The following is a 17293-nucleotide window of genomic DNA, read 5'->3' as shown; positions in this document are numbered from 1 at the left end:
GGGTGAAACGGCGGCGGGAGAGGAGAGCTCATTCCGATCTTACCGTGGGCGTCTCGTTATCGTCGCCGAGTGATCTCTTACACCGCGCACGCGGTTTCTTCGCTTGCTCTATTTTTCTCTGGAAGTTCACGCGCTTCCTTATGATTAGTGCAATTTCCCGATATCGCGACCGCAACATCGATGTCTATAAGGAGTTCGAGTAAATTGCGAGATGCGAGTGCGTTCGCGGCGGCGAATCGATTGAGGAACTTTTTAAGATGTATATTCTTTTTAAATGTTTTATATACATATACAACTATAAAAAATATATACTATATATATATATATATTTTTTTTTTTAGTACAAATGTTCCTTAAAACCGCGGCGATCGTTTATTTCAGAATATCAGTTTGTATTCGACTGTGGTTTAAAGACGATGTTTCTATGGAGAAAAATGCAAATTAATACGCGCGGAAGTCGCAGGAGACTTCTTAAACGAGATTACGTAGGGTAAGGTTGGGAAAATCCATGAGATTTGGCGAGAACCAAATCACGAAAGTAAAGACGAGGACGAGGGATGATTAAGAATCACGAGCGAAGTCTATACATACAAAGTATTCCAGAAATCGCGCGGTTTCTTTAAATTATGAATATCAAAGTTATATTTTAAAAGACACCGGCAGCTAGCTTATAAAGACAAAAGTAATATTTTTGGCTGGGTACATTTTAGAAATAAGAACGCATATTTATAGGAAATTTTTTTTCTATTAGTTCTGAATCATATACACGGAAAAAACGATTTTGTTGAAAGGTTTAAAAATTTTGCTAAATACAGATCTGAAAATAATTTGTATTCGATAATCAAAATAATTTGTTAGAAAGTTAAAAATGATAGGCGTTACTATAAAACATTTTGCTATTCTAGCAATCGTTTTGACTTTCCAACAAAATTATTTAGATTATTGAACAAAAATTATTTTCTGATCTGAATCCAGCAAAATTGTTTTTTCCGTGTATTAATGGAATTTTTATCCGGAATTTCCTTGCCATGAGGTATCCAATTGAAAATTAAAAGAATAATATTTTATTTAGTATCCATGAAAAACACTTTACTTAATTTTGCTGAAGATTCTAAGAAAAGAATATGGTTTCTGGGGCATTATATATATAATCCAATCCATGATTAAAACAGAAGATACTTATAGCTATCGAGAATAAATCGTTAGTTGGATCCGTTAGTTGAGTCACGATGTCATTATATAAGCAGTAATTGAGAAAATAAAGAAAAAAATCTCCATTTGGTTATCAGATGAGCGGTCGGCGCGTAGAAAAAACCGCAGTGCAGTAAAACAAACGATGGTATATAATAGTAACAACGCGGTCACAGCTGAATAAATAATGTAGGCGAGTTTGTGAATATAAAAGCGTAGGAATTATTGAACGACTCAATCATTTGTGAAACTGGGATACAATTGTAATAGCAGATTCAAAGGAAAAATATATGAATCTAGAGGTAACTTCCGTCATTATCGCGCAGCGAAAGTTCCGAAGAAACTCAAGCTCTCTCTGTCTCTCTCTCTCTCTCTCTCTCTCTCTCTTTCCTTCCTTTCTCTCTCCTTTCTCTTCCCTCCATGCGATGCAATAAATGCAAAACTGAAGCCGTCACGCATTTTAGCTTGCGCTATAAGTATAGCGTGCGCAGATTCCTGAGCGACTTTCACGGAAAAAGTCAATATTTTCCTTTGCAGTTGCGCCTACCCTCGAAGCTCCATGTGGGTAGGATCGTGTTTTATCTAGTCCTTCTTTCAGCATGTTTGCATGGTGCGACATAGGAAATAACGAGAAGGGAAAATCACGTGCCAGCTATCGGGGAAAAAAAAGAAACGTGAGACACCGTAAATGAAAGCAAATGCATGGCAATGCCAACTATATAATTCAGTGGGGAAAATGAACAGAAAATTGAGCGAATATTATTGACGGGAAAAATTTGCGTTATTGTTAGGACAAGAAGGACGATACTGAAAAATAGTGAAAAATGAAGAGAAAATTAATGGAAAATTAACGAAAATTACGAAAAAAGGAACAATTTTTCTACGGAATATATTAATTGATCGTGGCATTGATCGATACAGAATGATATGGAATGTTTGCAGATTGTATGACGATGTTATAGAACATTATAACGGAACATAACGGCAATCGCTGGGATTACGAGTCTCGCCAGCTGCAGGTACTCGAATCGACGGCAAGTCGTCAGAGAAAAGTCTTCGTCGACGTTAAAGTGATATTGAGTCGATCGACACGAGATTTGAGTCCCGGAGAAAACAGAATATCGGGCAGAGAATGCGAGAAGACCAGAAAAAGGCGGGTATTAAATAAATATTAGATCCTTAGAGCAATCCACTATAATTTCCTTCCCGGGGCTCTTTTTACAAATCTTCAGAGAAATATATCGAGTGTACCGTGTTGATTAAACGAATTATACGATCAAATACGTATTCCTTCCTCTCCCCTCTGCAGTCACGCTGTAAGGGAACGTTCACCGCCGTTCGATAATTCTATGATAGAGGTAAATAAACGTTTCGCCGTTACGGGGGAATCAACCCTCGGCGGCAGAGAGAGAGAGAGAGACAGAGAGAGAGGAGTGCAGTCTGCCGTGGGAAAAAAAGGAGCTGATCCAATCGATCGAAGAAGGCGCGGCCCGTTAAGATTCCAGAAAACCGCTCAAACTAACGTGAATGAGAAGCGAGTTCACGGCTCGTTCGGCTCCCAATCTCTCTCTTTTCTCGATCCTTGTCATCCTCATCCCTCGGTGCTACGTCCTCGGCTAACCGTGGATACCCTAGGCAGAGAGAGCGGCGGGGACTCGACACATAATCGATATTCAATCACGTACGACGACATCTTCGGCGTTGCCCCAGTTCCGAAACAGGCTGCGGGTAGCGAAACGGTGCAGGTAGTTTCCACCGTGAAAGAGGGAACGAAAAATCCACGTGGGGGTGAAGGAGACGAAGAGAGAAAAGAGAGGGGGGATGGGAGGTGAAAGGAGAGGGAGACGAATGTGGGGGATAGGATAGTGAATTCTGGAATTCCAATATGTCTCATAGCTACCCTACGGCGTCTTCTCAATTTCCTCGTCGCGGAGCTATTCGGCGATGAAGCATCGCGGGAGGCTGGTAGGATCTTCCTAGTAGGTAGGAACCAAAAACGAAATCGGAACGTCTCTTTACCGGGGAGAGACGCGGGGGACGGGAATAACCGCCGTAAGCCGCGAGACGAGAAGCCCGGTCACTTTAACCGCGCCGAAGCCGCGCGAGAAACGTCAGTTTTCCATTCCACGTTTATCTCCGCGGGAATAAAAGAGGAACGGCGGGCGGCGGAACTTAACCCTGGAATTATAGCGGGGCTTTTTCCGCGAGCTAATTAACGCGAGGAAAAAGTTTGCTCCGCGAGTACGGCTGTATTTAGAGAATACCTACGTTTCTACAGATTGTAACGTGACGCGTAAGAAATTGAGAGAGCGCAGAGAAAGAACAGTCTCCCAATTGCGTTCTGTTCATCGCGTCTTGGAGATATGGAAAGGTGTATACAAATCGGGAATATATAATTAATTGCAATACATACACGGAAAGAACGATTTTGTTGAAAGGTCTAAAAATTTTACTAAATACAGATCTGAAAATAATTCTTGTTTAATCATCAAAATAATTTGTTGCAAAGTTAAAAATTATAAGCATTAAAACGTTTTGATATTCTAGCAATCATTATGACTTTCCAACAAAATTATTTTGATTATATTGAACGAAAATTATTTTCAGATCTGGAACCAGCAAAATTGTTCTTTTCGTGTAATTAACAGTGTAATCAAGAAAAAAAAGGAGGATACTTTTAACATGACGGTTTAAAAGAAAGATACAATTATAGCGATAACGATAATTATCCGCGGTAGTTACTCATTTTAATAGATAATTATTAGACGGATGCAGATGAAAGGAGCGAATGGATGTTTTACCCGTGAGCGTATTCTCTATAACTGCGGCATATAAATTATATACATACCGCCGCGAAAGTTATTGTCCGAGCGCGATATAACCAGCGTTAATTCGGGTGGCAAAAGTTCTAACACAGTATCGTTATGGTCTTACGCCGTACTCAGCACGTTAAATGGAACTCGGCCCTTTATGCTAACTAAATCTAACGCAACGTACAATTCACCGCCGGCAAACTCGCGCGCGCGCCCCCGTGCGCGCGCCCTCCATGTGTGCCGGGCACACATCGGTCACGTTCAGTTGAACAACTTTGCAACTGCTGAGTGATTTACTGCTGAGCGCTCTCTCCCGCGGCGCATTTACTATTTCGCAGCGTGTTCAATAAACGCTCGCGCTATATTTTTTGCAACGCGCGAAAAGGCGGTGTGTCTTATAGCGGTATAGTGTACAACGCGGCGGGGAGGTTGACATTTTGGTTCGCGCCGGAACGCTCGGGCTTTAGACGGAAATCCCGTTGCACCGTGGACGTGAATAAAAAAGAAAGAAGGAAAAAGAGAAAATTAATCCCACGGTTTTTTTTTTAATCGAGTGGCGAGGAGGCTGCATCTCCGGATTCTCCAATCGCGCGCGGCGACGCTCTAATCCCCTGGTTTCGTCGAATTATTAATAACTGCGGATCGTAATTAGTAGGGGGTGAATTATATGAGGGCGCCGCGTAACGCGGTAATAATAATTACAGCAGTTACCGGCGTATAACGTCACTCAGTGCAAACAATCCGACAAGTAAGCTGTACACTTGCGCTATGTATATATGCTCCGGCTCCCCCTCCCCGTAACTGGTATAGTACTTATAGCGTAACAGCAAGTTACGAACCGCTCGACAACAAACCTGGTGGCTAGGCTGCCCCACTCTATTGATAGTTTCGGTTATCCCTAATCTCAACTCCTACAACTTCCCGCCTGCCGACTGTCCAAACAGTTAAACAGTCTCGCCCGCTAATCCCGGAGATCGAAATCGTAGATTTCTTATCTCGCGTTTGCGGCTTTTTGACCGATCGATATACAGCTGGCAGGCCCGCGTTATAAAACGCGAGCGCGGCGGAGGCTGCACCTCGCGAAACATACCTTCAAAGCTTCATATATATTATATACTGTTTAAAAAAATCATGCAGAATCGCTTATGACATACATTAAAAAACGAAGCGAAGAGTAAAGAACTTAATCAACACGCGTTGCAAATAATATTCTCAATGCAAATAATAATCTCTCGGATCTAAATTTGCGAGTTTTTTGGCAAATTTAGAGCGTTTCGAAGTATACGCACAAGTAATCCCGCGGAGAGATAAGGCAAGCCGGAAATGCGTCCGTGAGTAATTCGAATATCCTATCGGGTATACCGTTCTCATATCGCGCTCCCGGAAACAAGAAACGGTCAGATAAATTTCACGATGTTCCGACAGTCACCCCAGTGGGGTATAACGCTGTCCCTTATCGGGGATTTCTAAACGATAGTAATCGACGTTTGCGGAACAGTCTTAATTAATTCCAGGTGGATCGACCTCCACATATATTACATCTATCCGATAGCTATCTACATTCATTCGCAGTGGAAACCGATGAGTAAGTTAGATGAGAATAATCCTATCACGTTTTCGCTCAATGAGAGCGCGGGGCGATTGCAATTAAAAGTTATAAATACGATGGAGCATTAAATAATTCTCTAGCGTTACTTATTTTCGATCGCAATTAAAAGTTACAGATACGTCGGGCATTAAATAATTCTCCGCCGTTACTTATTTCCGTCGCAGAGGTATGATGAATTACGGAAAACCAATATTTATTCGAAGAACCTAATATAAGAACATCGAATGAAGTTATTCCAATGTATTAAATATTCCGTGATTATAATTATTAATGTTATAATTGATTTATCTTCATCTAAAATATTGAAGATTTGAAATTTTAATATCGATATAAATTCGAAAGCAATGATGATTCTACAGTGTTGGCAAAGAAATACGACTCCGAGACATACGAGTGTTTCGCAAACTTTCGCGTGTCCCATCATGCGTACAATTCTCCAAGTCGTGCGTAAACTTCTCGAATATCCACTCATGGACATTTTAGTAGGGTCATTTACAGGTTTCAGCAGAATGTTGTGGTAAGACCAAAGTACTCAAGGGACTTCGTGCATAATGCACCGGCGAAGTTCACCTATAAACCCTGGATATTTAAACCACATTATTATCGCGGATACCAGCTATTCTTGCGCAATATTAATTTCCTGCCGGTAATGCCATTTAGTCTCGGACAATGTTGAAGAAACTCTGAGACTGATTGTTCCGGGTACTTGCAACATCCACTCTCTCCGGATCATCTTCATATACGCCTCCAGAGAAAGAGAGAGAGAGAGAGAGAGAGAGAGAGAGAAATGATGCTTCGTCAACAGAGATATGAAGATGATAAATTATTATTTATTGTGCGCTCCGCGATAAGTTCCCCTTAACCTTTAAACCACCACGCCAAAAAAAAATCACACTAACCACAATGTCGGTCTGACAGACCGCTATTATGCTCTCGCTAATTTTATAAGTTAATTATAATAAAAATATATGTTTTCTGAATATTTGTGATGGGGAAAAGAAAAACTATGTTTTAATGTGAGGGTTAATAAAAAAATCTCGTATACAATAGAAATAAAATATATTTAAATGGTGACAAGTAAGAAAATTGTTGACAAGTAACGTTTCAATAGCGCTCTGTGAGACCGATATAATGGTTTAAAAATTAAGCACAGAGGCATAGCTATGCTGAGTTACAAAAACGTTAATTTTTCATAGGTACTATTAAATAATTATCATATAAATCGAAGTGTGAATATGTGTATGTGTGTATCTATGTGTGAATAATTATCATATAAATCGAAGTGTGTATGAAGAGAGAGAGAGAGAGAGAGAGAGAGAGAGAGAGAGAGAAAGAGAGAGGAGAGGGAAAAAGGAGAGAAACGATGTTTCGTCAAGAGGACGGGGGTTTAAGAGAGGTCTTTCTCGATTGTAAATTCAATTGTAGCCGGTGGAAGTACCGCTCTGCCTCAGGAGCAGCACGTTCAATAAATCTGGACCCAATGTCAACGGTAACGGCGGCCTGTCCTCGCGACGTCAAGGCAAGCCTTCTCGCGACTCGGTGCAAGAGTAACGGTCCCGCCTGCAACGCCGCAGGAACAAAAGGGACAGAGGTGAAGGCGGGAGGATGAAAGAAAAGGAGCAACAAACACAGGGCGAAAAACCGGAACCGGCGGAGAGAAGAAGCCGCAATAGCGCCGACAAAGCCGCGGTTTCCAATTTAGTGCTTCCACTTTGTATACAGTGGCGGGAGGCCTGAAAAGAAGCAGAAACGATAGAGAGGGCAGAATGCTCGAGGAGAGAAAGTGTCGGAGAGGGCACGAGTGGGAGGAAGAGGAACGGCGAAAGAGGGAAAAAAAAGAACAACAGACGGACGCGAGAAAGAGAGAGAGAGAGAGAGAGAGAGGGAGGAGAGAGTGCGGAAGGAGAGACTGGAGAGAGAAAGAGTGATTGGTGCTTGCAAGTCGACGGTGAAAGCCCACAACTTGAATAGTTTGCGCTTTACCGTGATTGCCGCGCAAAAGTCCCGGTCGATCCCCTTCCCCGCGTTTTGCACGGGTCATTGCCGCCTCCGTCGCTATTACGTCGCTTTTGACAATGATGTTGCTCGCCGACTTCTCCATTGACTCGTCAACCGAGTCTCGCGGAATCGCGACGGGAATCTGTTATGGCGGTCTCACCGTCGGAGTTCCGGAGTTTAACGTCGACGGTGAATGTTTATCTCTTTACGACGATCCTCGCGCGACGCGGAATTTCGAATGTTCACAAGATGAATCGTATTTAAACTGCACTCGGTGCGCGACTGCTTTATTTCGAATCAATGAAATCTCGACAAGTGCTCCTCTCCATCAGCCACTTGGGGTAGAAATGTTTCTTCTCCTTGCTGAGAGAGAGAGAGATAGATAGATAGATAGATAGAGAGAGAGAGAGAGAGAGAAAGAGAGACTGCAATTCTGTCTGCAAGGCGTGTCTGAAGTAACCCAAGTAAAGAAAAGTGTCGGTTTTTGGGGCGAATAAAACACTCCAAATTGTTCAGACTAGATCACAAAATTAATTGCGTAACAAGCGTTACTCTTATCAATCTTTCAGTTATCAGCACCCGATTTCTGACAATTTACCAAATCGAGTATGTCTTTATAAAGCGCAATCGAGTCGCGTCTCTCTCTCCTTTTATGGAGTGGTAACCCGAGTCGGGACAGGTGGAGAGACACGAAGACGAAGATAAGATGAGCGGATGAAGGAGGCGTGCGCGGAAAGGAAAAAGTTTGAGAATACGTCTTCCATGTGGTCTAACTTAATTTGAAGGCACAAAGAAACTTCCTCTGCTCGGGAAATAGGTGAGGACGTGTTTTTCCATGAGAAAACCCTCGTCTGGCGCCTCCGTCAACGCTCGCTACTTTCCTCTCACCGAATTCTTTATCCATCCGATACACACACTTCGGGCCGCATGACTCACTCTCAACACCAGTCCCCTCGACTTTTCTAGCCAACGTAAAATCATTACGCGTAACAGAATCCCACGAATTGCGGGCTCTTATGAGCCGAATTGCCGACTATCTTTCTGTACGCGACGCGTTAATGTAAGCTTTTTCATATAATTCAGATGTAGCGAAGTATATGGCTATACAAGTGTTGGTGTGCATAATAATTTTTTATTGTTACAATATCCAGCCGCATACAGTGGCACAAGAGCGTGTTATCTGTTTCTCTTGAGAAAGAAAAGATTTTTAAAAAATAATTATATGATTTTGAAGTATATTATAATATATACGCTTCGATGCACTTATATTTAATACGTCATCTAGTTCCCTCCATTGTCGATTAAGGCTTGGAAATATTGAGGCATTTTTACAAGATTTTTTGTAAAAGTCTCGGAAACTCCAGATCATGACCTTCAAATCGAATGTAATTGATACAATAATTTCTTCAGAATGAAGACACGCTTTTTCTTCATCTAGATCTTTTTTAACAATCCATACATTTATATTCAATCGCGTTTACATGAAGAGATTGTGAAAATCAGTGTTTTGTAAAAATACCATTTTATGTACCCTGTATTTATTGTATTTTATCCAGTTATAACAATAACTAAACCGAACTGAATCTAACTTTCAAAGCATTTTAACCTAACGTAATGCAAATATTAACATATAAAAATTTTACTCATACATCTATTAACAGAATTATGAATAATGTTCTTGTGCCACTGACTGTACAAACTGCGCCCCGCGGTTTTTGTCGGTCTTGAGACATCAAAATCCACTTGTATTAAATTGACGAGCAATTTAATATATCTTTGATGCTAATATGCATCTATAATTCGTTACAAATGGATTTCGGCTTCATGTAAGAATTGTGTTTCAAGACCGACAAAAATGCGGCGCGCAATTTGTATATGATTGAATTTTGTAGCAATAAAAATTATTATATATACACACACTATACCCGTGTCGGCTCACATAGACATACTTCACTATATCTGATTTATTCTTGGGAGGGGATTCTAATTCCTTCAATTTAAATCTTTGTATAATGTTTCTGATTATAAAAATTGCCGTGTCAACGAGGGATTATTCCGAGACGTGGCGTGAAAAGAAAGCTGAAGAGTCGATTTAAAATCGACGTGAAGATACGGACACGGCGCTGTAATGTACGTATGCTCGGTCGCGTTTTACAAATGCCGGCGCGATATAATGCGCCTCGAATGCGCGAATGTAGATGGATACTAACTCTCCCTAACGAAGTCCACGCCACCCTTGCCGCGGTACTAATTAGTGCGCCACGAAAAGGGTAATAGGACCGCGAAATTTTCCCCCGGCCACGCCGTCGAGCACAAACGGAATACGGCGGCGTACGTAATAATAATAAGTGCATTTCGCGGATGTCACGCGACACGCTGTCCGCTCTGTGGATCTCAATACACGCTCTGTGTGTGTGTGTGTGTATATAAGAAATTGACGATCTCGATTTCTTTTCTCACAATAATTAACGTAGCTTTAATGGCTCCTTGAGACGGAAGACATCCGATTCACATCGTAGCACAGCGAAGGGTGCACACAATACTGACGCAATTGTATTTTAATCTCAGTACGGTGCAAATCCAATTTGAGTCTTTTAACTTTTTAATGATCGCGGAAAGTCCCGTAGGATTGACGAATAAATTCAGAGAGTTCCATCTAAACCGAATAAACCGCGGCTTAGAGTTAATAGACTTCTGCGTCATTTTGAAAAGAAAAAAAATTATGCCATGATTTATTCAACCACGTTTTGAGTTTGTTACCCCGTTTGTTGAAAAGGGAAGGACCTGCTGGCTGCAGCTCTCGCGTTGTACATAGCTTAAGGCGACAACAAGTTTAAGTCCGACGTTGTAGACGTAGATATTCCGTTCGCGACCTGTCTCTCTCGTCTTCAGAATGATTCCCACGTCCCGACGAATCCCTCCTCCGAAACCCTCCCAGCTCCACCCGCCGCTCACGTCGGAGAGCCTGAAACCAGATAAAGTGCGAAAGAGCTCTCTCGTAACGAACCGTTAAACGGCTTCCCCGACTCGATAAGTCGCCCTCCGAGATAAAGAGAGAGAGAGAGAGAGAGAGAGAGAGAGAGAGAAACAAAGAGAGAAAGATGAACCCTCCCGCCCCAACGGCGCTATTATCCCTCGATCTTGCTCGAAACGCTCAAGCCGACCCTCGAGAGCTTTTCGCGTTTTGATTATCAAAGGTACAACATGAGACAGCCAATTAAGCAGTGCTGCGTGAAATTTCGGGCTCTTCTCTCCCACGAATGGACTTTCGTCGATCAATCAAAATATATTTCTATTTCACTTCTCGACGGAAGTCCGTCGTCTCTCTTTATCGGTCACAGCCGACAGCCCGCCGGATAGCCCGAATATATATATATATATATATATATATATATATATATATGTATGCGAGTAACCAATTCCGTAATTTATCCATGTTAATACACGTAACTAATCCGTGTCAACGTTGCGCAATTGCAATTGCCCGACGTTGATTTATTTTGTCGGGGCTTGACTGAAAGCGGACTAATCCCGCCGCTACCCGCAACGAATAAATCGTGCGTTCGACAGATTATTTCGTCTAGTTCATTTAACGATTATGTGTGCGTCTCGTTCCGGGCGCGTGCATTCCGCGCGGAGGAGAGGGGAGGGAGGGGGACGGGGGGACGAAATGCCGGGCGCATTTATTCGGAATGCGGCGCGCGTTGCGATTTCTCCAGGTGAATCTCAGCCCGAGCAATACAAATGTCTCGAAGGAATCGAGAACGCGTATGTATATACAAACGTATTCTAAGCTTGAGAGTCATTCACGTAAAGGATTAATGTAGTTGCTCCGCGGGGACGTCACGGCGCGCTCGTGCTGCATAATGCAACGTTCCTATGAAAATCTCCCGTTTGAAGTCGGTTTTAATTCAATCTGCTCCTTTTTTTTTTTCTTCTTCCTGTCAAAAGATATTCTCCCGGTGGATATATTTTTTTACGAATTCCAGCAATTGAGCACGCTCCCGGCTGCAATTTTAAAAATAGCATCTTAACAATTTTATACGCGTACTGTATACGCGCGTATATAACAGTCCAAATTAAGTGCCTGTTGAAAGTAGCAAAAAATATTTCGCGAGCCAGTCGAAAAATAAAGTTTTATTAAACAATAATTATAGTTGGAATTAGACAGCGTGTGTGAATCACACAACTAAATTTGAGAGCGCCTTCTACGGTCACGGCTGATGGATCTCGGTGTCTAAGTGTCGGTCCACAATGAGCATTTTAAGCCCTGAGCAGTAAGAAATAAATCGTAGTCAAATATGAGGAGAATAATCGATTGTAATTGGTCAATATCTTATGGCGTAAGGCTTAAAGTCCTTATTGTGGACCGACACTAACGAATTCTACATGAAGTTCTTAACTCCATGTTCAGCCGTTTAAACTGCGCGCCGAATAAATTTACGGGCTTGCAACGCAATTATTTAGCTGAGGCCGGAAATAGAGATAGCACATTGAGCTTCAATTCTTAATAATTCGAGGCTTATAATAATTAAAATTTTAACATAGTTAATTCGTTTTTCTTAAAAATTCGCTGACGGAAGGATCGAGTATACGAACGTGTGGAAAAAAATACATCCCCTATATCGAGCTCTCTTTTCTTTTTTCTTCGAGTGCGCACCTGCGTTTCGATATTTTTGTTTGGCGCTCCAAACTTTCTCTCAATTTCGACGCTTAATTGCACTCCGTGCTCTTCCGTAGGAAGGGCCAGAGCGAATTGCCGCGCGTACTACAGCTGAAGCCCCGAAGTCTGAATCTGAGGGATAACGCGAGACCGTTTCGGAAAGCGAGCGGGAAACGCGTCTTGCTGCGTCAGTTCTCCTGCAGCACCGTGAGACTCTCCTTCGCTTCAGCAGCAACAGCAGAGGCGTGCAACAGTAGCAACAATAGTAGGGCAGGAGGGGAGCCCAGGGTTAACAGATTGCGTCCGCGTTCGCGAGAGAGGCGCAGGTATACCTACACCTATCTTACGTGTATTTTGCCGTCGTAATTGCGAACGTCTGAGTGTCCGTCTACCCGTATCACTGTTGTCCTGCGACGTACTCGTCCTGGCGTCCCGGCCCGGAGGGGCAGGCGAGAGAGAAACCGGAGGTGCACTGCCGCGGGACATAATAGAACGAAATCGAATAGAACGGTAACGTCTCGCGCTCAGGATACATCTCTTTGTGTGTCTGACGACTTGACGGTGGAGAGGAGTCGTCCCTCATTCCTCTCCGAAACCGTCCTTGGTCTCCTCCCCCCCCCCGCCGTGCTCCAAACGTCATAAATCCCGCCTTAACGGCGATTAAATTGGCACTTGTACTCGCTTCGCGATATAATATATCGCTTCGATTTCTCCCCGATTCTGTTTCCGATACTTTTCGCAAGCCTCTGATTCGAACGCATTTCGCGAGATCTCTCGACCTCTGCAGTCAATGCATCGGCAGTTTACGAGGGATAAATCTTTTGGAGGGAAGAAAACGCGAAAGATTAAAAGGTGGAGCGCACCGAAGTCGCGAGGTTGACGAGGAAGCAACGCGCACGTGCCCGTATAAAAGAGAGGAGAGGAAGCCTGGAGAGAAAACCAGAGATAAAAGTGGGAAGATGCTCTCGCTCCTCGCGCAGGAAAATACGTATCCGATGCCAACTAGCGCTGACTATCCCCGAGGGAACGTAGAACGACTCGTAAATACTGTGTTAACAGGGAGTACTTACAGGGAAGAAGAGAAAGGAGTCCGCTCTGTGGCGCGTTTTCTCGAATTACTCGACTGCGTACAGTTCCAGTCGCAAATCTGAATATATAGCGCCGTCTCTGTTAGATACCGTTATAGGTACGATGTCTGCGATTTGTAAAAATGTTTAAAACTTGGAAAAAGAATTTTTTGCAATAAAAACTCTATATATACACTCTATATGTACTCTGTGTATATATATATATATATATAATATATATATATATGCTTACAAATTTATATAGCTCTAGCATATACATATATATATATATACATAATTTTTAGCACTTAAGCGTCTACAATGAAACTTAAGACTTAAAATTTAAGAGAATTAACCAATCACAATCAATTATTCTTCTCACGTGAAATGAATAAGCGATTATAATTGATCAATTTTCGTAAATCTTAAATCTTAAGTCTTATTGTAGACGACACTTTAAATATTTAAAATCTTATTAAATTTATATAGCTCTAGCATATATATATATATACAATAAGACTTAAGATTTAAAATTTAAGAAAATTGACCAATTATAGTCGATTATTCATCTCACGTGAGAAGAATAATTGATTGTGATTGATTAATTCTCTTAAATTTTAAGTCTTAAGTTTCATTGTAGACGCTTAAGTGCTAGAAATTCTAAAAATCTAAGTACTTATTTAAGAAAAGAGACGAAACTAGAAATATCCTCTCACATGAATTTGAATAAAGTTATTTTAAACGCCTTATGACAAAGATATTACATTTAATATAAAATTTAAATAAAATATATTAATATAGAAAGGCGTTTTATAGAATTTTATGATTATCTCTTTGTACAGATTCTAAAATAATCTTTATAGATGACCTGTCAATCTTTATAGATGACCTGACAATTTCAGTTATTTCTGTCGCTATAAAATCACAATCTGATTCTACAATGACAGTTCGAGTATAACTCGCGGTGAGGAGCTTGTTTAGCTTGAATAAGAACTCTAAGGCTTGAATAAGAGCTTAACTTTATTTAGCTTGTTATGACTAAATTCAATAAAATCGTTTTCAGCTACCTTTCAATTGAAATTGATGCAACATCCGCAATATCTTCACGATATGTATTTATCAATTTAATTAACGGCATGATAATGCAACGAGAAATATAGATACTCCGGGTATTCTATATAAATACGGTAACGAAGTTCCGTATACGCGGCGATTTAGACGTCTAGATACCCGACTGAGTTGCATTCTTTAATTAAGTGCAACTGCACAGAGAGATAGTAGGTGCACAGAGTGAGGGACACACATACAACGCGCCGCCGTTTTAGGTATCTCTGCAGGTGCAAAGCGCTTTAGGGTAACTCCGGGAAGACCGCAGGAACTCATTTCGCGGCAGCAACTTTATGGAGATCGATGCTTCGGAAATAAAAGCTCCGGTATAACAGGGGCCCACACTCTCTCCCCAGAGCCTGGCTGACTCGCTGCCAGAGCGGGATGGAGTGCCATGGGATTTGCCTATTTCACTACCCGTCCACCCTTTTCCCCCGCCCTTCTTCCCCTTTTCTCTCTCTCTCTCTCTTTCTCTTTCTTTCTTTCTCTTTCGCTCTATCCCTCTCTCTCCTCTCCCTGCCTGTTCGGTGTCCCTGTGAAAGTTTTACTGCCGTCTTGCTTCGTTTCGGGGACCATTCTCGATTCCTACGGCGCACAATCAAAGTTACCGATGAATATAAATGCCGAGGCTAAAAGCAGTCAACTCAACGTCGCACGCTGACATTTCCGTTTGGCTCTCCGAGGGAGCCAACGACCCGTCGTTTTCCTCTTTAACGAAGCGTTTTTTTTTTTACATTCGTTCTCATAACGCACCGCTGAAATATGTATATTTCTTTGTTTCGTGAATATCGCCTCCGTATGGATTACAACAATCTCCGCGTGCGTTGCGAAAACGTATGTAACGCAAGAGCAAGACTCCACTCCACATAAAATGCGAGCGAAATGTAGTCGGGACTAATAAAAGTAAACTCGAAACACATTGTCTCTTCCTTTTTATTGCGTTTATCGCATTTTATGGGCCAATTTTATGTCTGAAAGGTTAGCGACGCGTATAAATGGCAGGACCAGGACGTAGTCAATTTGACGCCACTCTCCGGCAATAGACTTCTCTTTCGATTCTAAAGAAGCCATCGATCTTTCGGCGCACTCGACGCCACCGCCGTTTGACCCGCTGCACTTGTTCAATATGTCATCGACCGAGAATCTCGGTAAATACAATACAATAAAAAATATTGAACCACTTTATTGCGGTACACGATAAAACGAGATCAAAATAATATAAATAAGACTTAGAAGTCAACTTTTTTTAAATTAAAAATTAAATTAATAGCCTTATTAATATAAGCGTTCATGCACTTGTTATATCGTAAATAATATAATCATTAACCGTCACATCGTAAAAAGCGAAAGTTAATGAAAATTCTGACTACCTTCAAGTATAAATTTTCTCAAATTCCTTTATTTTTCTATTTCTTGATTTCTTTCTCTATTTTTTCAAAGATTTATCCTTTACTTCAAGTTGAACTTTAAGTTGAATCTATAAAATTTTCAGTATTTTATATGTCCAGAGATTACTATAAAATTTTCTTTCTGCTACAAAACAAATTGCCATCATAAAGTTGAACACGACGGCGGAAACGAATGACGTAATATTTTACATTCTATTCCGTTTCATCTTAGCGTTTACTTACATTTAATATTGACGTCACGATAACTGTATCGCCATAAATCCGTGACGTATTTGTATACGTACGGACTAAGAAATTTAAGAATGTGTCGAGAGAGGGAAGCCATCCGTTTGACAGCCCAAGCTTGAAAAATTAGTTTAAAAGATAGATATCCCATTGATCTTCAATGCTACATGCAAAAGATGAGAACGCATACAATTGTTGCGTCGTGTACCCGTTTAAAATAGCTTACTCGAAGTCGCACCCGCGGAAAGTAATTTTGAATGCAAATGCGCGACGGAGCCTCAAATTACCTCGCATTATTAACGCGTTCCTTTATGGCGAAATCCCTTCCTTCGGAGCGACTGAATCGGAAGCTCGGATGTCGGCGTGGACACTCGGTGCCGGGAAAACGAGAAAGAGAGAGAGAAGGGCGCGTCGAGAAACGTAACGGCGACAAATGACGTGTCGGCGAACTTGACTCCACGACAAATCGACTTGTCGCAGAATCCTATTGTTGCCTACTGCATGTTTTCCCTGAGCCCTTTCCCTTTTTGCCAGAAATCCGATCAGACCTCGTTCCACGCTTCTCTACGAATCCGAGAAATGCTTGCTTACTCCACGCTCCATTCGATTTTTCGTTGACAAAAGACGCTGTACTTATTATGTCGTCATTACGCCGACGACGAGAGTGTCAGAGAGTTCATTGATTGTACCTTTATATTCTAAAATCGTGAATTTTATATGAAGTAATTGCAGTTAGAGATTTATTGTAAAATTAACGACACACCGTCGCACTCTTTTCGATTTCCAAATTGCTCAATTATGGTAAACGTAATCGTCGACGTTTAAACTGTCGAGCGAGTCACAATGTAATTAGCGTGATTAAACGAGCGTGTCAGAAACGGATAGTTTAGTCGTCGTCGCCGGAAAATCGTTCGCGGAGGATCAACGTCAATCTCCCGTCCGAGTCAAAAACGGCCCTCGAAAGTTTTCCCCGATCAAAGTCCCTCGGGAAGATTGGTTAATTATCCCTCGTTTTAATCGAATCTCTCGACGCGAATCCCTCACGACGAGCGCTAAGCAAACCTCGCCGACAGAGGCATTCGAGAATAGGTTTCTATAAATTCTCTTTTCTACTCCCCACGTTCTTCGTACCCCTTTTCTCGCTTCCCCTCACCAACCCCGCGATTTCTCGTTTTTGTACGTTTCACGTTCGGCTGGTCCACCCCCTCCCC

General features: G+C 41.8%; 1 protein-coding gene across 2 annotated transcripts in view; it reads right to left on the bottom strand.

The window, feature by feature from the left end:
• Positions 1–17293, bottom strand: part of LOC105452599 — a 38694-nt gene that overhangs the window by 21158 nt on the left and 243 nt on the right. For both annotated transcript variants that reach the window (XM_011693872.1, XM_011693873.1), the window contains exon 2: positions 10372–10576. In XM_011693872.1, the coding sequence (XP_011692174.1) occupies positions 10372–10576 (205 nt within the window). The remainder of the gene's footprint in view (positions 1–10371; positions 10577–17293) is intronic.

Source organism: Wasmannia auropunctata, unplaced genomic scaffold (genome assembly GCF_000956235.1).
Source record: "Wasmannia auropunctata unplaced genomic scaffold, wasmannia.A_1.0 LD336028.1, whole genome shotgun sequence".
NCBI lineage: Eukaryota > Metazoa > Arthropoda > Insecta > Hymenoptera > Formicidae > Wasmannia > Wasmannia auropunctata.
Note: the sequence above shows the minus strand (reverse complement) of the source record. Positions and strands in the feature narration are given on the sequence as shown.